At 44.9% G+C, this 27,487-nt stretch overlaps 1 protein-coding gene across 2 annotated transcripts in view; it reads left to right on the forward strand.

Annotated features, from left to right (window-relative positions):
* Window positions 1–19,646, forward strand: part of DRC12 (dynein regulatory complex subunit 12 homolog) — a 136,058-nt gene extending 116,412 nt beyond the window's left edge. For both annotated transcript variants that reach the window (XM_088443802.1, XM_088443803.1), the window contains exon 7: window positions 19,462–19,646. In XM_088443802.1, coding sequence (XP_088299928.1) covers window positions 19,462–19,590 — 129 coding nt within the window. In that variant the 3' untranslated portion in view covers window positions 19,591–19,646. The remainder of the gene's footprint in view (window positions 1–19,461) is intronic.
* Window positions 19,647–27,487: the final 7,841 nt, after the last annotated feature.

Genomic DNA, 27,487 nt, shown 5'->3' on the forward strand with positions numbered 1-27,487 from the left:
ACAGACACGCCTGTGTTCTCCCAACCACCCCCTCGTCACCAACCCCAAACACTATCAGCCTGTCACTCACTTTGTGATGGATTCCTTTGTGTGTCCGTTGTCACAGTGCAATCGCTGCACACGCACAGTACGGCTTATATGCATGCGCAATGGCAAACAATCAATCAGTCTGCGTCCGCAGTTGCACTTGCGTTCAGTACTGAATCAGGCCCTGAATGTTGACATGTACAGAATGTGAGAATGACTTACTGTGAGACTACAGCACCAGGAATACTGGACGCAGTGCTTGTAAATTCTCAACAAGGGATTGACAGCCTCATCCTACTTTCCAGCTGGGTACCAGCAGCATTAAATACCTAGGCCCAACTCCCACACAGCGATTACTCAGGCAAGAGTTGAAGTGCAGTTTACTTTACATTAAGGATCTGCTATCCGCATGGGGCACCATATTACCGCCCTCCCTTCCCCAAATCTTGGACGTATCCAAAAATAAAAAACTATCTGCACAGGAACTTCAATTATATTAATCTTTTTCCCTAACTAATGAGTTCTATTCTATGGGGAGATGCACCAAATAAGGACAACACAACAATAGAGAACAAGTATTTTTATTAAGGGCACTCACAGATTATAGGAATTTTAAATTCTATATAGGGTTATCAGTAAAACTATTTACATATAAAGCTTTTATTGCATATATTAATATTATTCCAGGCAAAATATAAGAAATGATGATAACAGTGAACAGTGGGCCTGATTCACTGCCGATCGCAACTGCAATTATGCACGCAACCGGATGATTGTTGCCTTCTGTGTATGCATCGAAGTACGCATGCGCGAACCGGCCACTGAGTTCGGGACTGCGATCGCAGTCACTACGCAGATCCATCACAGAGTGATTGACAGAAAGTGCCATTTGTGGGTGGTGACGGGGGTGGTCGGCGAAACGCAGAGGTGCCAGTGCGTTTGAAAGCTGTTGCAGGGGCGTGCATAAATTATCCATTGTGATGCCATACACAGCCTGAGTACTTTGAGGTTATCAATTCCGGAGTAAGGTCAGAGCTTGTGTAACTGTGCGTCAGGCTGTGATGGTACTCGATTGTACCGATGGTATTGCAGTCTTACTAAACAGTACGGATGTGTGTAAGGTATAGTGGGCGTCCTTATGTAGCGCTGCGGCGGCATAGCGATCACAATGTATTAGCATATTATTGCAGCGTGACTGCGTGCGTAATCGCTATTGCAATCGCAGTTGCGATCTGTAGTGGATCAGGCCCATAATCTCAAATTAAATTGTGACTAAACCACACGACACAAATGTCATAAAATTACACTAAATTCAATAGTGAATTAAAATTGTGACTGTAGAATCATGTTGCTCTTTTATGAATCCTCAAATATTCAAATGTATGCAGGATGAATTATTTTATATTGTGGTTCAGTAGTCTTATCTGTTGAAAATATACTTTCCACTGAATGGGCAGAATTTACGAAGCAGCGGTTTCTGTAAGCCGCTGCTTCCTGGCGGGTTGCAGGTACATATTTAAAACGGCACCCGGAGTCAGTGTAAAGCCTGGCATGCTTAGTTTACACTGACTCCGAGTGCCGTTTAAAATATTCACCTGCAACCCGCCGGGAAGCAGCGGCTTACAGAAGCCGCTGCTTCATACATTCTGCACAATGTCTCCAATAATCATATTGATAATATAATAGGAATCTAAAGGATCCCAATATTTCTGTAGAGACACTATGGGCCAAATGTAATAGGGTGAGAGTTTAGAAAATGTGAGAGTTTAGCAGTAATCTCTCGCATTGGTTGAGTTTTATCTTCAAAATGGGAAAACATCTGAATGAGATTTTAAATCGTGAGTTTTTTAAGTCTAAAAAAACATGCAAGTTCCCTCTGTTACTTTGTTTTTGGACTCTATTACATTGGTAAAGTTTAAAAAGTGTCAGAAACTCTCACTTTTCTAAACTCTCACCCTATTACATTTGGCCCTATATATTTACTCATTAACACTATGTACTATAACATGCAATCCCATATTCCATATTCAGGTAGGACAGATAGTACAAACTGACATTGTATATTTATAGCCCTATATATTTAGTTATTGTAATGTAATACGTTCAAATATTACCCCTCATTTAGATTCCATATTCTAGTATCATAAATTACTGTAGGGTTGACAAAACATTAATATCATTAGTATATATTATTTTTCCTTCCATGAAGCTATATAGAATTAGGAGGATGTCAATATGCGGACACCAGAGTGAGTGGAATACGTCTCAGTATCTTATTTCATTGTTGCCTACTGACTCACTGTGTGCCTTACACATAATTCTAGATCAGGACTTCGCCTTGGACAGTTGTCTAGCCTGTCATATAGGGGCGTTCAATATTTGTAGCTTTAACTGTGATTCACCGCTCTTTACTGGTATATTCTTACGTTCTAGCAGTATCAAAAATCTGTCCAAGAGGCATTTCAATTAGTCATCCACTTCTATGCTTTGAATATCGGAACAACTGTATTGTATAAGTGTACTCTTGCTGCCACCATGTGGTTGACTCTAAGATGGCATCCTAATCACATAGAGCAGGGATGGGGAACCTCCTGCCCAGGGGCCGATAAGGCCCTCAGAATCATTTGGTCTGGCCCTCTGCCTAGAATGGCACACTGCAGCCAGAATCTATGCAGCAGTGCCACCTGGAGTGTCAGTAGGACGCTTCAGATGGTCACACAGCTGCCCTTACAGTTCCCCCGAGCATCCTCAGGATGCTCCGGGCATTGCTGTAATCACTGGCAATTGTTGCTCTGCCCCATGTGACGTCAAGCGGAGGGGGCATGGCCTGCACCGGGCCCACGAATAATGTTATATATATCAAAATGGCCTTCGGCAGAAAAAAGGTTCCCCATCCCTGACATAGAGCAAAGAAGAATCTGTTGTCTCATATTTCAGCATTAGTGCTTTTTATTCTAATTCAGTGATATCAGTTTGTCCTTAAATTCAAAATCCCAGGACAGATAGTCTTATTTATTGCCAACATTATGTGGATCTTCAGAGTCCATAATCAACTGCCTGCCATATGTGCTGGATTTAAGCCCAGCCCCCGGAATTAACCACTACCTCCCTCAGTCGCCGTACTTAAGCTCCGCCTCCTGGTGACATCAGCTGTCAGTCACCTGGAAGGCAGGACGGAGAGAAGCAGTGATGCGGGTTAGCAAGGGAGTGTAGCCTCATGGCGGGTACAATTGCGTCACGTCCACGGCTGCAGTGTGACATTGGGACCAGCGTCCATACCATAGGGATGGCCATCGTTGGAGTGTCCATGGATGGCTACCATTGATGGGTCCATGTGAACTGTCTCTCTGCTATCTCTTCCTGGATGTTCCAGCGATTTCTTAAACTTAATATGTCTAAGACAGAGCTGATTGTCTTCCGACCCTCCCACATAACCTCACTTCCCACTATTTCTTTATCAATTGATGGAATAACTATCTCATCTAGTCCCAAGGTGTGCTGTCTTGGAGTTATCCTGGACTCATCCCTCATATTCCAACCACATATCCAGAACCTCTCGCTTCCATCTCAAGAATATTTCTAAGATCAGACCCTATCTCACCCAGGATGCTACAAAAACCATCATACACTCACTGGTCATTTCCAGATTGGACTACTGTAACCTCCTCCTATCTGGCCTCCCCATCTCTCTCCTCTAAAGTCTATCCTTAATGCTGCTGTACGGCTTATCTTCCTCTCCAAACGCTCTACATCTGCCTCCCCTCTCCTACAAGCCCTCCACTGGCTCCCCTTCCCTTTTAGAACCCAATTTAAGGTTCTCACACTCGCTTACAAGCCCTCCCAATCTTCCCCCATATACATCTCGGATCTTGTCTCCCTTCACTCTCCTCTCCGCTATCTTCGTTCAACTAATGCACGCCGCCTCTCATGCCAGCTGATTGCTTCCTCCCACTCCCACCTCCAAGATTTTGCCCGCTCTGCTCCCCACCTCTGGAACTCTCTCCCACTCCCCATCAGACTATCCACCTCTTTGCAATCCTTCAAACGGGCTCTCAAGACCCACTACTTCATCAAAGCCTTCCAGCTATCATTCTAACTCCCTGATACATGCTCCTTCCTCCCCATCTACCCCTGTGTCACCCATGTTTGTTTTCCCCTCCCTTTTAGAATGTAAGCTCTTACGAGCAGGGCCGTCTACCCTCTTGTGCTTCTCCCTACTTTAGTTTCATCTACTTCTTACTCACCACTAGGGCACCTAACACATTGGTTGCTTATGCTCTGTTGCTTATCTGGGTGTTATGGTCGCTAATTAGCAATATATATTATCCATGTCCTGGTCCTGTATTGTATTGTTCTGTAAGTCGCTTGCCTACAACTTGTTTATGTACTTTGTAAGGCGCTGCGGAACATTTGTGGCACCATATAAATAAATGATAATAATAATAATGTATAATGCTGTATCCCTGGTTAATAGGCCTCTGAGAAGTGACCCATATTGAGGGAGGGGTCATTGCAAGATGGTAGAGTGGCTAGAGGGGAGACCCATTGAAGAGTCCTGATTAACCATGTGTTGAAGTAGATAAGCCCAGCATTGTAAGGGTTAATGATCTGCAACACGTCAGATAAAAGGTCCCTGCAGTAGCCGCACGTGCATCAACAAAGTAGTGCCAAGCGTGCGCCTGTGTCATAAGTAAAGGGCCGGCTGGCTTGACCATTAAAGGGTGCTGTAACCCCCAAAGTACACTCCAAACCAAATAAAAAAATATTTTTTGTGTTTGTGAATTGTGTGCGCAGTAGCCGCACGTGCATCAACAAAGTAGTGCCAAGCGTGCGCCTGTGTCATAAGTAAAGGGCCGGCTGGCTTGACCGTTAAAAGGTGCTGTAACCCCCAAAGTACACTCAAGTCCAAACCAAAAAAAAAAATATTTTCTGTGTTTGTGAATTGTGTGTGCAGTAGCCGCACGTGCATCAACAAAGTAGTGCCAAGCGTGCGCCTGTGTCATAAGTAAAGGGCCGGCTGGCTTGACCGTTAAAGGGTGCTGTAACCCCCAAAGTACACTCCAAACCAAATAAAAAAATATTTTCTGTGTTTTTGAATTTTGTGCGCAGTAGCTGCACGTGCATCAACAAAGTAGTGCCAAACGTGCGCCTGTGTCATAAGTAAAGGGCCGGCTGGCTTGACCGTTAAAGGGTGCTGTAACCCCCAAAGTACACTCCAAACCAAATAAAAAAATATTTTCTGTGTTTGTGAATTGTGTGCGCAGTAGCCGCACGTGCATCAACAAAGTAGTGCCAAGCGTGCGCCTGTGTCATAAGTGAAGGGCCGGCTGGCTTGACCGTTAAAGGGTGCTGTAACCCCCAAAGTACACTCCAGTCCAAACCAAAAAAAAAAATATTTTCTGTGTTTGTGATTTGTGTGCGCAGTAGCCGCACGTGCATCAACAAAGTAGTGCCAAGCGTGCGCCTGTGTCATAAGTAAAGGGCCGGCTGGCTTGACCATTAAAGGGTGCTGTAACCCCCAAAGTACACTCCAAACCAAATAAAAAAATATTTTTTGTGTTTGTGAATTGTGTGCGCAGTAGCGGCACGTGCATCAACAAATTAGTGCCAAGCGTGCGCCTGTGTCATAAGTAAAGGGCCGGCTGGCTTGACCGTTAAAGGGTGCTGTAACCCCCAAAGTACACTCCAAACAAAATAAAAAAATATTTTCTGTGTTTGTGAATGTGTGCGCAGTAGCCGCACGTGCATCAACAAAGGAGCAGCGCCAAGCATGCGCCTGTGTCATAAGTAAAGGGCCGGCTGGCTTGACCGTTAAAGGGTGCTGTAACCCCCAAAGTACACTCCAAACAAAATCAAAAAATATTTTCTGTGTTTGTGAATTGTGTGCGCAGTAGCCGCACGTGCATCAACAAAGGAGCAGCGCCAAGCGTGCGCCTGTGTCCCATAAGTAAAGGGCCGGCTGGCTCATTTCATAAAGGGTGGTGTAACCCACAAATTGCACTACTCTCCAGCAAAAATAAAAAAATATATTCTGTGTTTGTGTGCGCCTTAGCCGCACGTATATATCAAATCGATATAACATAAATGGAGGACCAAACTTTCTCCGATAAAAATAAAATAGAGAAAGATCAAGAACCACTTCCTCCTAGTGCTGAAGCTGCTCCCACTAGTCATGACATAGACGATAACATGCCATCAACGTCGTCTGCCAAGGCCAATGCCCAATGTCATAGTAGAAGCCACCTACAATCCCAAATGGCAAAGTTCAGGAAAATGACCTTAAAAAAAACATTTAAATCATCTGAAGAGAAACGTAAACTTGCCAATATGCCATTTATGACACGGAGTGGCAAGGAACGGCTAAGGTCTTTCCCTATGACTAGTGTGTGTCATACTAGTATGACTAGTATGTTCATGACTAGTGGTTCAGCTTCACATGACGATGGAAGCCCTCCTCCCGCTAAAAAAATCAAACGAGTTAAGCTGGCAAAAGCACAGCAAAGAACTGTGCGTTCTAAGAAGATATCACAAATCCCCAAGAATGGATCTCCAAGTGTGGTGGCGGTTGCGATGCCTGACCTTCCCAGCACTGGACGGGAAGAGGTGGCTCTTTCCACCATTTGTACGCCCCCTGCAAGTGCTGAAAGGAGCACCCACAGTCCACTTGCTGATATGCAAATTGAAGATGTCACTGTTGAAGTACAACAGGATGAGGATACTGGTGTAGCTGGCGCTGAGGAGGAAGTTGGCGAGGAGTATTCTGATGGTGATGTGGTTTGTTTAAATCAGGCTCCGGGGGAGACAGTTGTTGTCCGTGGGATGAAAAAGCCCATCACGGTCATGCCTGGGCAGAAGACCAAACATTCCACCTCTTTGGTCTGGCAATATTTCTATCCAAATCCGGACAACAACTGTCTTGCCATATGTACCATATGTAAACGTGGAATAAGTAGGGGTAGGGACGTTACCCACCTAGGAACATCCTCCCTTATACGGCACCTGCCGCGCGTTCATAATAAGTTACTGTCAAGTTCAGAAACTTTGGCTAAGACCGTAAGCAGTCCAGGGACACCTAAATCCCGTTGTCCTGTTGTATCCAAGAGCCTGCAAACCACACCGTCAACTCCCTCCTCGTCAATTTCCTCCTTAGTCAGGATCGGAAGTAGTCCTGCAGGCCATGTCACTGGCATGACTGACTCTCCTATCCGGGATTCCTCCGGAGGATCCTGCATTGCTACGCCTCCTGCTGTTGCTGCTGCTGGGAGTCGTTCATCATCCCAGAGAGGAAGTAGGAACACCACTACTTTTACTAAACAATTGACCCTCCAACAGTCCTTTAAGTACGACAGCAGTCATCCTGAAGCAAAACGTATAACTGAGGCCTTGACTGCTGTGTTGGTGTTAAACGTGCGTCTGGTATCCGCCATTAGTGCAGTGGGATTTAGACAATTGATGGAGGTAGTGTGTCCCCGGTTCCAAATCCCGTGTAGATTCCACTTCACTAGGCAGGCGATACCGAGACTGTACAGAAACGTCAACAAAAGTGTCCTCAGTGTCCTAAAAAATGCGGTTGTACCCAATGTCCACTTAACCACGGACATGTGGACAAGTGGAACAGGGCAGACTAAGGACTATATGACTGTGACAGCCCACTGGGTAGATGTATCACCTTACGCAGCAACAGCAGCAGCGTCACCAGTAGCAGCATCTCAGAAACGCCAGCTCGTTCCAAGGCAGGCTACGCTGTGTATCACCGGTTTCAGTAAGAGGCACACCGCCGACAACCTCTTAGAGAAACTGAGGGAAATCATTGCCCAGTGGCTTACCCCACTTAGACTCTCATGGGGATTTGTGATATCTGACAACGCCGCCAATATTGTGCGGGCATTACATCTGGGCAAATTCCAGCACGTCCCATGTTTTGCTCTCACAATAAACTTGGTGGTGCAGAATTTTCTGAAAAGCGACAGGGACATGCAGGAGACGCTTTGGGTGGCCCGAAAAATTTCTGGCCACTTTCTCCATTCAGCGACTGCGTGCCGAAGACTGGAGCGCCAGCAAACACTCTTGAACCTGCCCCGCCATCATCTGAAGCAAGAGGTTGTGACGCGGTGGAACTCAACCCTCTATATGCTTCAGAGGATGGAGGAGCAGCAAAAGGCCATTCAAGCCTATACATCCACCTATGACATAGGCAAAGGAGGGGGTATGCACCTGACTCAAGCACAGTGGAGAATGATTTCCGTATAGTGCAAGGTTCTCCAGCCCTTCGAAATTGCCACACGTGAAGTCAGTTCAGACACTGCCAGCTTGAGTCAGGTCATTCCCCTCATCAGGTTTTTGCAGAAGCAGCTGGAGAAAGTGAAGGAGGAGCTAAGACAGAGCGATTCCGCTCGGCATGTGGGACTTGTGGATGAAGCCCTTCTTTCGCTTTGCCAGGATTCCAGGGTGGTCAATCTGTTGAAATCAGACCACTACATGTTGGCCACCGTGCTTGATCCTAGGTTTAAAGCCTATGTGGTGTCTCTCTTTCCGGCCGACACAAGCCTGCAGAGGTGCAATGACCTGCTGGTGAAAACACTGTCAGCTGAAGCGGAACGTGACACGTCAACAGCTCCTTCTTCATTTTCTCCCGCAACTGGGGCTGCCATGAAAAAACTTAGGTATCCTAAGCAACCCGCTGGCGGTGATGCAGGGCAGGCAGGACCAAGTTTGGACATCCGGTCCGGACTGAAGGACCTGGCAACAATTTCTGACATTTCTACTGTCACTGCATATGATACTGTCACCATTGACAGAATGGTGGAGGATTACATCGGTGACAGCATCCAAGTAGGCATGTCAGACAGTCCGTACCTGTACTGGCAGGAAATAGAGGCAATTTGGAGGCCCCTGTACATACTGGCTCTATTTTACCTGAGTTGCCCGCCCTCCAGTGTGTACTCCGAAAGAGTGTTTAGTGCAGCCAGGAACCTTGTCAGCGAATGGCGTAGGAGGTTGCTTCCACAAAATGTGGAGAAGATGATGTTCATAAAAATGAATTATCAACTCTTCCAGGGAGACCAGCCTCCAGAACGTACAGAGGGACCTGTGGTGGTGGATTCCAGTGGGGACGAGTTAATACTCTGTGAGGATGAGGATGTACACAACACTGAAGAGGGTGAGGAATCGGTGGATGAGGATGAGGACGACATCTTGCCTCCGTAGAGCCAGTTTGTGCAGGGACAGATTAATTGCCAGCTTGTTTTGTGGGGGCCCAAACGAACCAATCATTTCAGCCACAGTCGTGTGGCAGACCCTGGCGCTGAATTGATTGGTTTGTTAAAGTGTCCTGTTTATACAACATAAGGGTGGGTGGGAGGGCCCAAGGACAATTCCATCTTGCACCTCTTTTTTTTCTTTGAATTGTGTACTGTTTGCGGCCTAGTTTTTCAAACTGCCATCCTGTCTGCCACTGCAGTGTCACTCCTAGATGGGCCACGTGTTTGTGCCGCCCACTCGTGTCGCTTAGCATAGTCATCCATCTACCTCGGTGCAACCTTTTGGACATAAAAACACTATTGTGAGGTGTTCAGAATAGACTGGAAATTAGTGGAAAATAAGGTTTTTGAGGTTAGTAATAGCATAGGAGCAGAAAAATCAACACATTCTGTGATTTTAGCTGTTTTTATGCTTTTTAAAAAAAAAATACAGATCCAAAACACAAAACCCGGAACCCAAAACACGGAAGGGTGGTTTTGGCAAAACCAATCCAGATCCAAAACACGAAGAAAGATCCAGATCCAAAACCAAAACACAAAACACGAAAAGTGGCCGGTGCACACCCCTAATATGTACATATTGGGCTCTATAGCAGCATTTCCCTAACAGTTAATGTTTTCCACATCTCCTAGTTGGTGCACAGGTTATTTATTACTGACTGATACATGTTAAAAGATCCACAGGTGGTGCTAATTATTTCATTTGTGATACTTTGAAGAACATGCAGCACAAGTAAAATTACCTTACTATTTCTATTGTGGTCATGGTGTGGGCTGGGGTGGGGGGTTTCCAGGCAGACGGAAACCACCCCTGCGTTTGCCTATGGGCAGTATATATTGGATGATTGTATGCCTAAAGATGTGTGCTGGGTGACGGAAGGAGAGAGGGTCCCTGTGTAATGGGATGTGCCGCACTTTAAGAGTCTCCCATGAGGATTGAGATGAGGTGCAATGAACTTCGAACCCGGAGTCCCCATTTGTTTATTGCACTGCACCTGTTGTCCATATGTGTCCCCTTCATCAGGTACTTTGTGCTAAGCACCCATGTATTTGGGGGCCCTGCTGGCCTGGATGCCATAACCACGCCATAGCAGGAGCAGAGGAGAGCCACTGTGAGGGGTGAGCCACATTATATTTGGGAATATAAGTAGGTGTACCATAACAGCACCACTAGTCACACTAAAATGGAATCCTCGACATTTAGATTTGTCCTATCTATGGAAATCCATACGGGCCCTTCTGTTACCAAATAACTTGGTTATACTCGCCCATAAGACTGGAGACTGATGCACCTCAATTTGGTCTTCATCCTTGAATATCTTTGATATTTGGCTTAGTGTATCTATTATCTCATCTTGTATTGTACTGTCTCCTACTTTGATGCCTAGGGCTGAATTCAATTAGAGGCGAAGAGTGACGTTTGGAGATAAGTTTCCGCGGATTCGGACTTTCCGCCTGTTTTCAAAGTATCTCTATATTCAATTCCAGGACGATTCTGCCTAAGCGGAAAGTCAATGCATTGTAATAGTCAGAAAAGTATCTCCTATGAATAGCAGGTGAAAAAAGTGCAAAATCGTTATTTTGGGGTGCAAACATGGGGAAATGACTCAGAGCCCTTGGGACAGCCTCCCAAAGGACAAATCTGCAAAACAAATTACCTCAGAACACACCAAAAAAGTACTTTCGTTTTGGGGGTGAAAAAGTAAAAAGTAGGGGGACAAGCATGAAAACTAGCGAAATAGACTTCTTGGGGGTCTGCAAGGATGGGTCATGTGTTTTAAGGATTGCCGCAAGTGCGTTTTTGACGCTTTTTAAAAATTCACTTTAGAAAAATAAAATTAAGCTAGCACCCATTTGCAAGTACAGGTTGAGTCTCCCATATCCAAATATTCCGAAATACGGAATAATTTTGGCATGACTGAGATAATGAAACCTTTGATTTTTGATGGTTCAGTGTACACAAACTTTGTCTAAGGCACAAATTATTAAAAATATTGTATAAAATTACCTTCAGGATGTGTGTATAAGGTGTATATGAAACATAAATGAATTTCATTTCTGTACACAAACTTTGCTTGAGCCACAAAATTATTGAAAATTATGTATAAAATTACCTGCAGGCTGTGGGTGTCATTCTGACTCGCTCGCGAGCGCAGGACGCTCGCAAGCGGGTCATGGTACCCAAATGCGCATGCGCACGACGGAGGGAGCTCCGTAGTGCGCATGCGCGAGACCCGGCGAGCGACGGGGAAGCCGTTGCTCGGGGTCTCGCACCAAAGGGGCGTGCTGTCGATGGTGAGTGACAGCACGCCCCCTTTGGTGGGCGTGCCAGGGGTGTGGCTGCCAGACGGAGGCATTCCCATGGGAACGCCTACCGTCTGGGTCCGGCCCCACTGACATCACTAGTGATGTCAGTAGGAGTGACTTTGGCTCTGATAGAGCCAAAATCACTCCAGGGCTTGCTGTCACCGATACCCTACCGCAGGGTCTCGTCGCAAGCCCGATGGTCGCGATGGTCTTGACCATCGCGACCATCATCATGGACGCTCGCATAAGCTGTGGATGGTAACCCACAGCTATGCGAGCATCCAAGAGGCCGCTCCAAGTTTCGGTAGGAGGGCCCTGATTCAGAGCAAGCGCTCTGGTCAGAGCGTCCGGCTCTGAATCAGGCCCTGTGTGTATAAGGTGTATATAACACATAAATACATTCTGTGTGTATATTGGGTCCCATTCCCAAGATATTTCATTATGATATGCACATATTCCAAAATACGGAATATTCCGTTATCCAAAATGTCCCTGGTCCCAAGTATTTTGGATATCGGAGACTCAACCTGTACCCCACATTTGACTGGACTACTTATATTCACCAAAAAATACTGCTTTATACCATTCTTCACCACGTTTGCAAAGACGTTAATAAGAAGCATTTTAAACAATTTAAGTACCCCAAACACTTTTATTAGGGCTATTAGTACACATCTACATTGATTCCCTATGTTAGTGCATCTTTTTTGGGGGTACAGACTGATTTCCCCAATTCTGACAGTACTTTCCGCCTGTTCTGCATTTGCTGCTTTCCATTTTCGCCCGTTTAGAAATTGAATATGGAGAAAAGCGGGCACGCGTGCATAAAATTTCTGCCTCTGAAATAGGCGAAGGAGGCGGAAAGTCAGACAGGCAAAAGTTTTCCAACTTTTCGCCTCTGATTGAATACGGCCCCTAGTGTCAAATTTACAATCTGAGTACATTGTTTGTTTTTATTCTATGCTATTCGTGATTGTATACTGCCAAACGAAAAATGTGTTTAAATGGTGAAATAAGGCTCAGCACGGCATTGTTAACATTCTGTACCCGAGGCTTTGGCCTACAGTATATGGCCTTTCCACACATCTGAGCCTTATACGTCATTGAAAAGTTGACTTGCAACCCCTGTACACACAGGTGCGGTCATTTAAATCTCTCACATCACTTAATCATGTACTCAGTTTACCTTCATTCTTTCTCCTACTCACTTTCGCCACACTTCTCTCCAACTCCTCTTCTCTCTTCAGCCCCCAGTAGCCACCCCTATTATTTCCCCTTCCCTATTTTCCCCTCTCTAGTCTGCCCCATGTACTTTTTTGTTGCCAGCAACATCCAAACTCATTGGCAGACAGGGCCAGAACAGGGCTCTATACCGCCCTGTGCCGTGTCTGCTCCCTAAACCTGCAAATGTCATGACATTGTGTCTAAGGGCAGTGTCGCCGGCTCTAGGAAGCGGCAGGGTGCCTGCCCCGAGCATCCGGTCAACTCTAGAGCATTTCTACTAGCTGCAGGATGCCGTTCCAATCGCATGGTTCATCCTGAAGCAGAGATATTATTCCTAGTACTAGTGTTTATTAAAGTGAACTTACTACTTTGCAACCAATTTGTGCATTATTCCTAATGTAAGGGATTCATGTAAATATATATTTGGCATCAGTGGACTAATCCAGAATAACACTTTTGCATGTATTATTATTATTATCCTTTATTTATATGGTGCCACAAAGGTTCTGCAAGGTGCCCATTTATAGTAAATAAATGGGCACACAAAAAATGCAGTTATTAGCAGTACAAAACAATGCAGGACAAGGGCATGGTTTATAAATATAGCTGCATAACACAAGCAGCAGGGCGTCAGCAACCTAGAGTTAAGTGCCAACTGGGGAGTTAGGTGTACATGATGGTATAAGTAGGAGAAGGAGAAGCACATGAGGTATGAGGGCCCTGCTCACAAGAGTTTACATTCTAAAAGGGCGGGGCATACATACAGGGGCGACACAGATGGGGTAGATAGTGAGGAAGTGTTACGGTCTCCTAGGACTCACCATGTAAGACCTCTAGAATCACTAAGGCGAGGTCATCACCAGTAACAGCCACCCTTATAATTGGACACGTGCACCGGTACTTAGGTGGCCGCCTGGACTTAACTAAAGATATGTAGAGGCTTACATTGTTATCCTAGGGCCACTAGATGTTATGCAACTGTTTAAGGACTGGAAAGGTGAGGTAATCTTGATGAAGTCTACTAGGTAGAGCTTGCATAGTCGAGATGCTGCTAGAGAGCCAAGAGGTGATCTTGAGGCCCGAGGTGCAGCTATGACTGCCTGGATGTGACTTTGAGAGCCGATATAGAAACAGGATAAGAGGTGGTTTTGAGAGCCGAGGTGCGGCTTGTGAGCCGGTGGTGCAAAGATTGAGATGCAGCCTAGAGGGCCGAGGTGCGGCTTTGAGAGCCGAGGTGGTAACAGGCTGAGGTGAGGCCTTGTGAGCAGAGGAGTGGCTAGACAGCCGGGATGCGGCTTTGAGAGCCGAGTGGTAACAGGCTGAGGTGCGGCTAGATATCCGGGATGCAGCTTTGAGAGCTGAGGTGGTAACAGGTTGAGGAGCGGCTAGATATCCGGGATGTGGCTTTGGGAGCTGAGGTGGTAACAGGCTGAGGTGCGGCCTTGTGGGCCGAGGTACGGCTATACAGCCAGGATGCGGCATTGAGAGCAGAGGTGGTAAGAGATGGTAATAGATGTCAACCATGAGGCACAGGCACAGCACAACCCAGGAACACCGCAGGCAGAAATAAAAAAAACACTCTAGATGATGGAGTGAGAGTTGGAGACTAGAGTTCCTAGAAACACAGCAGAACAGGCACAGACAAGCAGGACCACGACTGGCAGGACACGTATAGACACATTATAGCCAGCAAGCCGGCGTTGGACCAATAGGCTTAAAAAAGATAAGGAACCAATGAGCAAGCAAGCAGGTGATTGAGGATAATCTACAGGTAAGAGCACAACATCAGCCAGTATCAGGTGCCACAGTCCGGCATCCCGGTCTCCTGGCAACAGTGAGCGTTGTCCCAGTTTGGTGAGTACGTTGTACCAATGGAATAGTCTGGACGTGAGGCTGCAGGACAGGAGAACCCGGAAGAGGGGAAACAGCCGAAACCTGAGTATGTAACAAGGTGTGTGGAGCAGTGAGTTAGGATATATGCTGCGGAATGGATGTGTTTTAAGATGACCTTATGTTAAGTTCTTCATTCACCTAAAAAAAAATAGATTCTATTTATGAGAAGTGTACAAAATAAAGTTGTTGCACTTTAATTTTAGTCTGTTACATTATAGCATCTAAATACATCCAGTTAAAGATGCAAATATTATGGGACTGTCCCGCCATCCTAATAGTGAATACTTTTGTCCCAGCTGCTGGGTGCTCTGCCATGCTCCTGCGAGTATGTGCTTCTCACATGCTAGACCTACCCTCAAAGAGGTGAAGCCATGCCCAACTTGCTGTGGTCACACCCCCTCCAGGGTTGGCCTCCAAGGATGTTGCTGAACCCAGGCCCAGGATTTCTCTTGGCAGCCCTAGGGGTGACAGGCAGAGACAAGAGGTAATGGGGCTTTGTGGTGGGGTAGCAAGGCCATGGTGGGAGTTAGGTGACAGGCAGAAACAAGAGGGCAGGGCCGTAACTAGGGTAGTGCAACTTGTGCCATGGCACAGCAGAGCAGGGGCGCTGTTCAGGCCTGTCAATTTTCTGTTTATTATCATTCTCACTTGTAGCTTCCACTTATTTTATCCCCAGCATCTCCTGGCCTCTCCTATCTCTTCCCTGGTCCTTCCCCATGAGGCCATGCTCCTTTTTCGGATGCTTTATGTCCCTATTTGAAAAACGGGGGGCACTAATGCTCTTTTGGGCACAGGGCACCAAAAAGTCTAGTTACGGCTCTGCTGCAATAATCCAGGTTGGGCCACCAGTCTGAAAGGGATCTCAGCCGGGTAGCACCCAGGATGGACCCGTGTACAAAATCCCGGGTGCGACCCATCATTGCAGTGTGACAGGGGTATTATCTGCTCCATAAGATACAAAAGTTTTTTATGCAAAACTTTATTGATGTGACCTAGTTCCATGCTGACATAGTCCTCTCCTGGTAGTCCCGGCACCATACACTGATCACACACATTGTTAAGCTGCATACACACGTAAAGATTTTCTGTCCAACCATGCAACTAGTTGATTGGTTGAAAGGAAAATCTGGTAATGTATGGGAGTAAATGATCAGCAATTTGCTCCTAAATGCCAGAAAACAGATGAAGATGGTCGTTAGACAAGTTTGTTAAATGTTTGATCTAAACAATTTGTTCAAACAACAGTTTTTGTCCATTTGCTTTCATACCTTACCAGATTTTCATTCCAACCAATCAACTAGTTGGATGATTGGACAGAAAATCTTTACATGTGTATGCACCTTTAGTTTTACTCTGCCTTTGCATATGAGATGTCTGTTTTTCTGGAACATCACTTTGCAACACATAAGAGTTATCATCAAAAAACTTTAAATCACCTTCTTGCAACATATTTTATTTTCAAAACTGTAGATTCCAGTCATGGATTTGCAACTCTCCAGCTTGCTACTGAACATTTGCAGGCAACCTGCCTTTTCTAGTAGCATGTTGCTTTTTATTCCTCATCTATCTGCACACAGTATATACAGAACAGCTTTTGTTGTTTTACAGTATCACACTACCTTTAATTGTCTTTGCAAATGGTGTCTTGCTCTGCACCACACCCAACTCTGAAAAGGCAGCATAAAACACTTGTTTTCAGCAGAAATGCACTTGGGTTTTCCTGTATAAACCCTTTTTCTGACTGCTGCATCAATTCACAAACACTTGCTTTGATTTGCAGGAACAACATTTTATTTTTTTCCTATCCAAAGAAAAAAAGTGTCCTCTTAACAATTGTGATTTAACACATTTGCTTTCTAGAAAATTTTGCATCACCTTTTTGCATCTTCAAATTTCTGTTTAAAATACACTTCACAACAATCTTTTCGTCAGTCACCACCTCGCTAGGCTTCATGTTGGTGAGTTCTGTTGTCTCCATTGAGCTGCTGCAGCAGTCCACATATTTCTGCGCAGATCTCAATTGCAAGCCAATCCTCAACCATAAGGTGATGTCTTGGGGTAGTTTGCCAGAAGTGCAGTATTTGGGCCTCAAATAATTGTCTCCATACAGCTTGTTCAGGTTAAAACAATCTAAATGGTGCTTTAATATTGGCAACATACAGTAAGCTAAAATAAGAAACAACAGAGCCCCCATTCAGGGCACTACCTCACTTCTTCAGCCCTAACTATCCAGGGTAGCTAATCTGCGCACAACTTCTCAGTCCTGTCTGCTTCAGGCAGGTATTGCCCACGGGCCTGGCCTCTAGGCCTGCATTCGAAGTCACAGCCGCTCATGGGATGTATCCTCTCATCCGCAGATAAGTGTGGTCCCACCACTTTTTTTAAACTTGTTGGAGCAGATTCAGTGGCTCACCAATGCCATTTAGCTTCATTCTACCATAATATATTTAGGAAATATATGTATTCTTGTCACTTATATACTTATATATAGTACTTATCTACAAATAACTTACTCCAACACATCATAAATAACGGAAAATTGTGTAAATGACTTTAGACTTGTGCAGTTTGTTAGTACAGATATGTCCTCATACCTATTATTGCAGCGCATCCAAAAGTCCCAGGGGCGTCAGGTCCCATGCTACTGCACTTAGCTTTTCCGCTTCGTTTTCACCCTAAAATGAATCTTAATTGCAAGTGAATGTGGGAAACCGCTTCATTAGATTTTCAGGCGATTTCCCTGCATCGCATTACGACTACAGATGCTCACACACTGGACGATTTTAGGCACGATTTGTACGAAAACAATGCATCAGAACGATACATCGTTTAAAACCGTGCAAATTGTGCAGCTTCCTGGGACGGTAACGATCCGATGTGCGGTCCCGCGAGTCGGTTGTCTTCTCCTCAATGATGCACTGAAAATCAGGACGCACCATAGGTCGTTAGTCACATTGCACAGTTTAGCAAAATATTGTCTGTCCAGGAGTGCTGGTGAGTTGCCCGGGGAGTTCAAGGGAAATCATTGACGACATTGCATCTTTTGCGAGTCATCCAGTGTGTGGGCACCTTAAGATGTACATTTGAGAAAAAAAGATGCATGGTACCTGGAGCACCGAGAAGGACTGTTTGGTGCAACTGCAGCTATAGTGTATGGCAGGGATGGAGAACCTTTTACCCGGGAGCCATATTAGGCCCCCGGAATCATTTGGTCTGGCCCTCTGAGCTTTTCTCTGCTAGTCTCATCTGGCTAGCAGGTTGCCTAGAATGAGACTGCAGCCAGAATCTACACAGCAGTGCGCCCTGTAGCGTCCATAGGATGCTTCAGACGGTTACACTGATGCCCTTACAGCTCTCTGGAGCATCCTCCAGATGCTCCAGGCATTGCTGCATTCACTGGAAATTGTTGCCCCGCCCTATGTGACATTACAGGAAGGGGGCGTGGCCTGCACCGGGCCTGCGAATAATGTTATATATATCAAAATGGCCCTCAGCAGAAAAAAGGTTCCCAACCACTGGTGAATGGGGACACATCTGTACTTAGCACTGACCCTGGGCATCCCTAGGTGAGTGGGCCTTAATATATATTTAGGGTTCCTCCCCTAGAAAGACTGCAGCTTTACATCAATTGTATGTGATTTGGTTTAAACTGCAAACAATTTAGAGGTTTGAAATCACCACACATCATCAGCAATTTGAGTTTAAAGCCTCCAAACTGCTAAACAATGAATCTAGAGGGCTGAAGGCAATGTGCAGCAATTTCAAACTTGCTGGGAAAACTGGCCTCTGATAAATGTACTCCTTATACTATTGAAAGGCATTGCACCAAGTCTAAAATCATTGGTCATACAATACCAATTGGATTCAGGGGGTCATTCAGACCCGCTCATGAGCGGCAGTACGCTCACAAGCGGGTCGATGTTCCCCACTGCGCATGCGCACGACGGAGGGAGCTCCGTCGTGCGCATGCGCAAGACCCGGAGAGCGACGGGCTTTCCATCGCTCCGTGTCTCGCACCAAAGGGGGCGTGCTGTCGATGTTGATTGACAGCACGCCTCCTTTGGTGGGCTTGCCGGGGGCGTGGCGGCCAGACGGAGGCGTTCCCATGGGAACGCCTACCGTCTGAAGCCGGCCCCACTGACATCACTAGTGATGTCAGTGGGAGTGATTTTGGCTCTGATGGAGCCAAAATCACTCCAGGGCTTGTGGCAGGGAGACCCTACCGCAGGGTCTCCGTCGCAAGTCCGATGGTCGCGATGGTAGAGACCATCGCGACCATTTTTTTGGCCGCTCGCATATGCTGTGGGTGGTCACCCACAGCTATGCGAGCGGACAGGAGGCCGCTCCATTTTCATGGAGGAGGGCCCTGATTCAGAGCGAGCGCTCTGGTCAGAGCGTTCAGCTCTGAATCAGGCCCTCAATACTTAAAAAAACACTATCCACTTTTACCAGGTTCCCTGTATAACAGATTTTTTTATTGCTGCCTAAATAAATCAGCTAGATCATTACAGCGTAATTTAATTAAGCTCTATTTGGTAAATTGACATATGTTTCCTATTATAATAGTATATATAATATATATAATAGTATATTAAAGGAATATAAGGATTTTAGGGTGGCAAAGCACAAAATAAGGATGTGGAGTTTGTAATTTTGTTCCACTATGGCACATTAATTATGTATTTGACTCATACAGAACCATTTTTATTTGTACTGTACTTTCTCACTGATTCTTGTCTCTCTTTTCTAGTCTTGCCTGGATCAGATACTGTCTAAGCTTAGTGTGGCTGGGCAGCAGTGGACAAATGAAGCTCGGGTCATTCATCAGCAACATAAAGAGATGCTTCAAGATTGTGGACTAAATCCCTTAGACATCTGAAAATTACATGAAGGACATATTTTCTTAGCAGAGAAATTAATAAAAATTAAATGTTACTTAATGTGGAGTGTTCCTAAATATGTGCATTCTACAGGATGCACAAAGAGGGTGTTTTGATGCAGATTTTTGCAATATGTTGGCACAAAAACAGACAAATCTCAGGTGCACAACTCCAAATTATTAATAATATATAAATGCAATACAATTTTGCAATCAGTAGAGGTTTTTAGCATAATCTTGGCCAAGGTTATGGGCCTACCCACCATATCCAGGTAACCTCTGTAGGGTAGGTCCCTAACATACTACGATTCAAATCCAGAGTGCAGGACACCCCAAACTAGCCCAGCTAAGCTGCCCCAGGGCACCGCCATAGTAAGAAAAGTGCAGTGTGAAAGATAGTTAGGAGCAGCTACTGCTGCATATAAAGAATGAAAAAAAAGTGAGGTACATATATAATAAACAAACAGTGAAGGGTTAAAATGTGTCATAAAAGAAAAATGAGTTATAATGCGGTGCCCTGAAACAGATCAACAAAGGCAAGTCCAGAAACCTTCCCATATACTCCATTTTGCAATATGTTGCTTATTTGAGCACCAAGAGCAATAAGCACTTTAAATGGGATTGGTATGATTTATTCGCCGGCCGCCCGACATGGGTGAAAATCCCGACAGCACTAAGGTAAGAATAAACTAACCTAACCCCCCCTATCCCTAACCCTCCCTTCAGGGTGTCTAACCCTAACCTCCCCCCCCCCAGTGCCTAACCCTAATCCCCCTCTAAGTGCTCCCCCCGGGAGCCCCCTAACCTAACCCTCCCCCCCGAGTGGCTGTCCACGCCCGGCACCTGGCTTACCTTCGGTCAGCCGGGTGTCGGGCTCATTAAAGTGGGTATATAGCAAAGGGCTGCAGAGCAGTTTTTTACCTGCAATAAGAATCCTCATAATACACATCTTTAGATGTAAAAACCAGTTTACAGACCATACTTTTCATTGGAACAACCTTTGTGGATGCCAATTACATTACCTTGTACATTTCAACCAATGTAATGCAGTCTTTCAGACACAAATAACTTACTAATCATATAATAAAGACGTCCCATCATGTTCTCCTGATGAGGCTAAATCGATTATTATAGTAAGAGAAAAATAAAAACTTTAAGTGCATGAACTTTGGCCTTACGGTCTCATTCAGACCCGCTCGCGAGCGCTGAGCGCTCACAAGCGGGTCGATGTTTCCCAAATGCGCAAGCGCACGATGGAGGCGCCTCCGTCGTGCGCATGAGCGAGACCCGAATAACGACGGGGTAGCCGTCATTATGGGTGTCGCACCAAAGGGGGCGTGCTGTCGATGGTGATTGACAGCACGCCCCCTTTGGTGGGCGTGCTGGGGGCGTGGCTGTCCAGACGGAGGCGCTCCCATGGGAACGCCTACCGTCTGGGTCCGGCCCCACTGACATCACTAGTGATGTCACTAGTGATGTCAGTGGGAGTGATTTTGGCTCTGATAGAGCCAAAATCACTCCAGGGCTTGCGGCAGACGAGACCCTGCCGCAAGGGTCTCGTCGCAAGCCCGATGGTCGCGATGGTCTTGGCCATCGCGACCATCATCATGGACGCTCGCATAAGCTGTGGGTGGTAACCCACAGCTATGCGAGCGTCCACAAGGCCGCCTCGCAAAAAAAAAAACCACGCCCTGATTCAGCAAGACTTTGTGGACCTCTCCTCTGGGAGATCCGGGAAGGGGAGATACCAGAAAAAACGAGAGGGCATGATACTGGGAATCACAATCTCACACCTTTCCTTCAAAAAGCCAAGATTTCTGTTGACGGTCATGATGATGATACAGCAAAATCGCGTCATCACAGCCCCTTCCACTTCAATGCAGATATGAAAGGGATGCAGAACTGTCTAATACTCTCCTGGGATGTCGGTAGAACTCCCCAAAATTCATGAGTTTCTCAGACATTTCAGCAGAGTTGGCCTGCATGCCCTAAATGGTGGACATTAAAGTTGTATTTTTCTCTTTTCATCACAAACATTTCCAATTGGACCCACAATCTTAAAGAATAGTCTCACATTAATTTGTTGTAGGGATTCAGAAATCCAAGTAGAATAAAAAAAAATTGCATATGCTCTTGTGTTTTGCACTTTCAGAATCTGAAACCATCCTTAAATTTAGTGAAATACATTACAATAAATTAAAAATGTGCCTATAGGGAAGAGGCTGGGATGTAAGTAACCTTTACTGATAACAACTCTGAAATACTTATTGGTGAGTACTTTATATAACAGATTCCCGGTGGGTGGGCCAAGCCGACTGGCCGCATCTTAACAGAGCCTCCTGAGCGCCCCTCCCCAGTGCCTTACCACTGGAGATTTGGGGGGAGAACTGACCCAACCTGCATCTGAGGGTCCACAGGGATAAGAGCAGGCAAGTTCGGCATCTGTCCTTCCTCCCTGTGCCCACTAAGCCATCAGAATCAAGGCCCACACTAGTATAGTGTTCTAGGCCACTGATGTCAACAGGGACCCCCTTTAATTGCACATCTGTCTGTTATCAACTTAGGAGCTCTCCTGTCCACAATGCAAGATCTGTGTTCGCAGCCCTCTACCCACTTGTGACTGGGGTGGTCTGCACTGACCTACAGCAACAAAATCTCTGCACTGTGACACCTCCAGGCAATATGGAGAAATATGTGGCAAGACAGCAGCGTGGACCAAGAGGTGGACAAGCTGCTAAAGGCAACGAGAAATCTGTTGCAGTCTCCTCTCCTTCCAGCCCCCCTGATTCTCCCCATGCTGACAGCATCTTGGATGTCATTCCTGATCCTACAAAATATAGTGCATTATCCATTGCTAAAGCACAAGAAGTTTCTGAGCTTGTATCCCCTCTGCTGGATAAGAAACTGGCAGGTATAAAAGAGGCAATTGATTCTGTCATGAAATAGCTTAACGAACATGGACAAGGCTTCACAGAGGTGAAACAATGGATTTCTAATGTGGAGGATGATCTGGCAGACGTGCAGGCTTTAACTTGCACACAAGAATCCGCCAAAGCTCCAATGCAAGACAACCTTGAAGATTTAGAAAAAGACTAAATAACTTATGGTTGATTGGACTTCTAGAGTCTGTGAATCTGGTCTCCAGATGGCTACCTTCAGAGCTGGACTGCTCTATGCCTTCAAGTACCTTCATCATTGAGCGTGTGCACCGTATGGGCCTTGAGTGTCAGTCTGACCAATGCAGATCTTGCCCAGTTATAATGAAATTGCTTAATTATATGGACAAGGGGCCCCTCACGCACAATTACAGCAGGTCTGGCCTGTCTCAGAATCTGCAAGTATCGTCGCACGCAGTGAGTACTCAAGCTGCAAAGGTAGTCGCAGTGGCTAATTTATGCATGGCCATGCAACAGCGTTCCAATGGACAGGCACGCCTGTGTTTCTGCAGCCACTTTCCCTTCACCACCCTCAAACGCTCACGGTGTGCCACTCGCTCTGCGATGGATACCACAGTGCGTCCTTAATCACAGTGCAATCAGCGCGCACACGCAGTGCGGTCCATACGCATGCGCAGTACGCAACAATCGGCCGATCTGCATACCCTGTTCAGGCCCAACGTCCGCTTACTCAACGCATATCGCAAATCTCTAGGGCTTTCTTACCAAGACAACAAATTGTTGCTGTTCAGGACTTCTTGAACCAAGTGGTGATGAAAAGGAAGGAATTCTCTCCGATCTGCAAGGCTTTGAGGTGGTTTAAAATGTGCACTAATGCATCCTGCAAAGCTGAGAGTCATTTACAGCATTACTTTGACACTCCGGCTCCAGTGAAGACTTTCCTAGATCCTTTGCCTAGACCACTTCTTCGCCTGATGATCCGGTGGACTGTCCATGACATTACACACGGTTCATGTTGTCTGCTCTTAGTAATTCTAATGGCGTCATTTGCTCTAATTTTGTTATTGAGATTTTACTGCCAACTTTTATTGTTTTTCTTACCATTTAACAGGAAAATTTTGCAAGGATTCCCCGATGACCGTGTGATTTCCCTCCACACCCCCTACTTCTTTCTCCCTTCCCTTCTCCCCTCCCCCTTCCCTTCTATTATGAGCACTGGTAACATGTTCTTTTGTTATATTGGGACCAGAGTGCCCCCATGTGGATTCTTAAAATGTTCAATAATTGTAGTGTTGCACTAGTTTTGTGTTTTTGTTCTTGCTGTTTAGGTTTCTTTTGATGTTTATGAGAGTCCACAAGTAAACAGTTGTTGGGAAACTTCTCAGGCTTCCTCTGCTCGCTGGGACGTAGGAGATCTTCCTTTTTTGGTTGTCTGTTACTCCTCTTTACATTGGGTTGGTGTTGCATAATATGCCTGGTCTATCCCTCGCTCCCATTGTCATCAAAAAGGGCATACAATTCCTGTAGAGGGTTTGAACACCCCGTTTGACATAATATACAGTAACAGTTAAAAAAATGGAAACCTGATATAGCAGTATTACAGGAAACACACTGGAAACTGTGTGATCCTAATGTCCGTATAGCCACTTGGATCATGGAATATAGGCCAGCCTCTTTCACCTCAAAAACACGAGGGGTCACTGTAATTTTCCATAAGTCTCTGAGTTATGTTACATCAGATACCTTACTGGACATGGAAGGCAGGTTTATATTTCTCAAACTGAAGTTAGAAGGGGAATTACTGACTGTTGCTACTTTATATACACCCACAGGACATAACAATGCTTTTTTTCTGATATATATATCAGTCATCAGGACTGGGCGGAAGGTGCAATAATTCTGAGAGGCGACATTATCACAACCATCTCCTCTGATCTGGACAGATCGGGACCACCAGGTGCGCGGCAGGGCAGCATGTCCCCCAATTTGCCATTATTAATGGATTCCTTTAGCCTTATAGACCCCTGGCAACATCAGAACCCAGTCGCCTGTGACTATATTTATTCTATCCCCATCATTCATCAGCTAGACTAGATTTTTGGTTAGATTCAGAGTCTTTACTTTCTAGGATTCAGAAGTCCCACATTGATAATATTGTTATCTCTGAACACGCGCCTACATGGTTTGCTTTACGGCTGGCTACCCCTAAAACGTCTTCCTTTAACTGGAGGTTTCTGGCTTATTTGTTGTGTCACCTGATTTCAAGTTGCACTTAGAGCATCAATTACTTAATTATGTTGATGACAATAAAGTTCATCTAGATGACATCAATCTAGTCTGGGCTGCATCTAAACTGGTACTAAGGGGCCATTGCATGTCACACAAACGCTGCCACCTTACCCAGCATTTCAGCAGCTAAGAGCAGATTTATCAGAATACTATGCCGAAATGATGCAAACTGGGACAGACACTGCTCGTCAAACCAATCTGAACAACAAAAATCTGTATGACACCTTGTACTGAAAGGGCCCAAAACCTTTTACAGTATCAGCAACATTGTTATTTTCATGGTTAATGAGAGGTTCATTAAGAGGTTGCTGCTGAAAAATAGCACTGCTGTCATCCACGGACGCTCCCAGAATGCCATGCACAACGTCACCACACCCGGCACCAGCATTCTGGGAAGGTTACTGGGAGTTTGTGACTCCAAGTAGGTGGGCAGGAACTCCCGAGACCCAGTGGTGGGCAAGAGGGGATGAGCGCCATCAGATTAGCTGGCGCCGGCTTGGTGACTGCGGATGTGTGGGGGCAGAGACAGACGGTGTTCCTGGAAAAAAGGGCGTGTTGCTCCCATTTTCCGGGAGTGGCAAGGCCATGATCTGATGCAGTTTCCTGGCCTCACAAGCCAGCCAGCCTGTGTAAGCTGAGGCTTACTCAGCTCACCGGCGTCATCCACCATCGCAAACGATGATAGTGGCACTGCAACACTGGTCGCAGTGCTGGGATCAGAAATGCAGCAGCGGGTGTCAGACACCTCCTGCTGCATTTGCATATTTGCAAGGACAGAATTGCAAAGCTGCTTGTGTGCAGCTTTGTGATTCCCTCCTCTGCTGAATACACCTCTCAGTGCATAATGTATGACAGCTGATTGCAGTTTTGACCAAATCACATCTTGCAAAAAAACTAAAACATTTCTCCCTATAGGACATAATCCAGGTTTTAATATGTTTGTTTTTCTACTTCATTTAACAAATGGTCTTTGATCTATTTACCAACACCTGGTTCACACTTAAATGACAATTTACACTTATGAAAAATTACAGGAATTGTATCCACAAATTACTATTCCTCTGTATATGTTCAAATCCGTAGCTACAGTATGTTAATGCTATCTTTTTACAAGAATAGAAAAGGGTATTGTCTCTTTGTTGGCGCACATAGAGGATAATTTTATATAAAATATAACTTTTATTAGGTAAGTTATTAATAAGAGTTTGTTGCCTTATTAGTGAAATATTCCAAGAAAAATTATAATAAAAACATTGAAACAAACATGTGTCATTAATTATTATTAAATTATTAATGATTCATTTGTCTCTATGTCCCTTTAAGTTATGTTTCTGTTTGAAAATTCTATTAAATGTTGTCTCCAGTGTCATTAATCATAATATGTGAATTGTATATATTCATATACTTCACAATGATATTGAAATCAATTAGCCCTGTATCTGCTGCCTGCAGTTGTAATTAAATGTGCTGTATTGAAGCTAAACCAAGATATAAATTCCATTAATGATGTTATGCTGCCATCTATTGATTATGGTATGCCATTACACCACATTAATTGTTAAATATAAAAAAACAGGTTGATCGAATAGATGCTATAATTACCACAACATCCTCTATAGGAGCCATATATTTGTATTCATGGAATATTGTCACATGGGAACATGTATCCAGTTCCTGATACAAATCTTAGTGTCCCCTATTGGGTTGAGACACAAACAGTCCGCTGCAGCAACCAGATAAATTAGGAGGTTTGAAAGTGTCTAAAGGCCCCCATACATCAGAGATTGATTGCAGCAATCGTGCAATTTGCAATCGATTGTGTTTAAAAATCTTTCCCTTTTTCAATCGATTGCAGATTGCAGAATTGCCACAATCGATTGAAAAAGGAAAAGATTTTTATACACAATCGATTGCAAATTGCACGATTGCTGCAATCAATCTCTGATGTATGGGGGCCTTTAGAAGTATTACATTGAGAGGTGTTAGTAACACATCACTCAAAAAATATTAACACTTGGGCTAAATGGTGTGCACTGCATATTAAACTTCAATTTGTATGGTAAGTATGTTATACCTCCATTGTGGTGTCTCCCATAAGGTTTATAAAGGTTCTATTTATATTGTATTAACTCCTCTTATGGGGCTGCAGAATACCTTCATGAGTTATAATGTTAAATCGACTAATATATAGACCATCAGTAATTCAAAGGAAGCTATAATAACTGGTGTATTGCACAGTTAGCTTAACTAATAAGGGGTGTATCTTACAGCTCTCCCTATTGGGTTCTATTAAATGTCATCACACTTGGGTAGTAGAAATTACTTATTATAGCTCCCCCTATTGGGTTCTATTAAATTGCATCACACTTGGTTAGTAGAAATTACTTATTATAGCTCCCCCTATTGGATTACATTGCACTTTGCTGATAGAATGTATTTATTATAGCTCCCCCTATTGGATTGAATCAGAATTCACTAATAGAGATTTGGTGATGTTTAAACTGATTAATATGCAGACACCTTAGTGCCCAAACTGATATTAAAAAATACTTAACCCAAATATAAGGGTTCCCCCTGTATGGCTGCAGGGTTTGTTCATGCAGTATGAAGTTTGGTTTTTGCTCAGAGTGTAGCACCCCTGTTGGTTTTAATTATACCTAATACAATACAGTGCCATTGCTGTAGCTCCCTATGTGGAACTGCAAAATTGG

This window comes from Taudactylus pleione, unplaced genomic scaffold, assembly GCF_031769625.1.
Source record: "Taudactylus pleione unplaced genomic scaffold, aTauple2 ptg000334l, whole genome shotgun sequence".
Classification (NCBI taxonomy): Eukaryota; Metazoa; Chordata; class Amphibia; order Anura; family Myobatrachidae; genus Taudactylus; species Taudactylus pleione.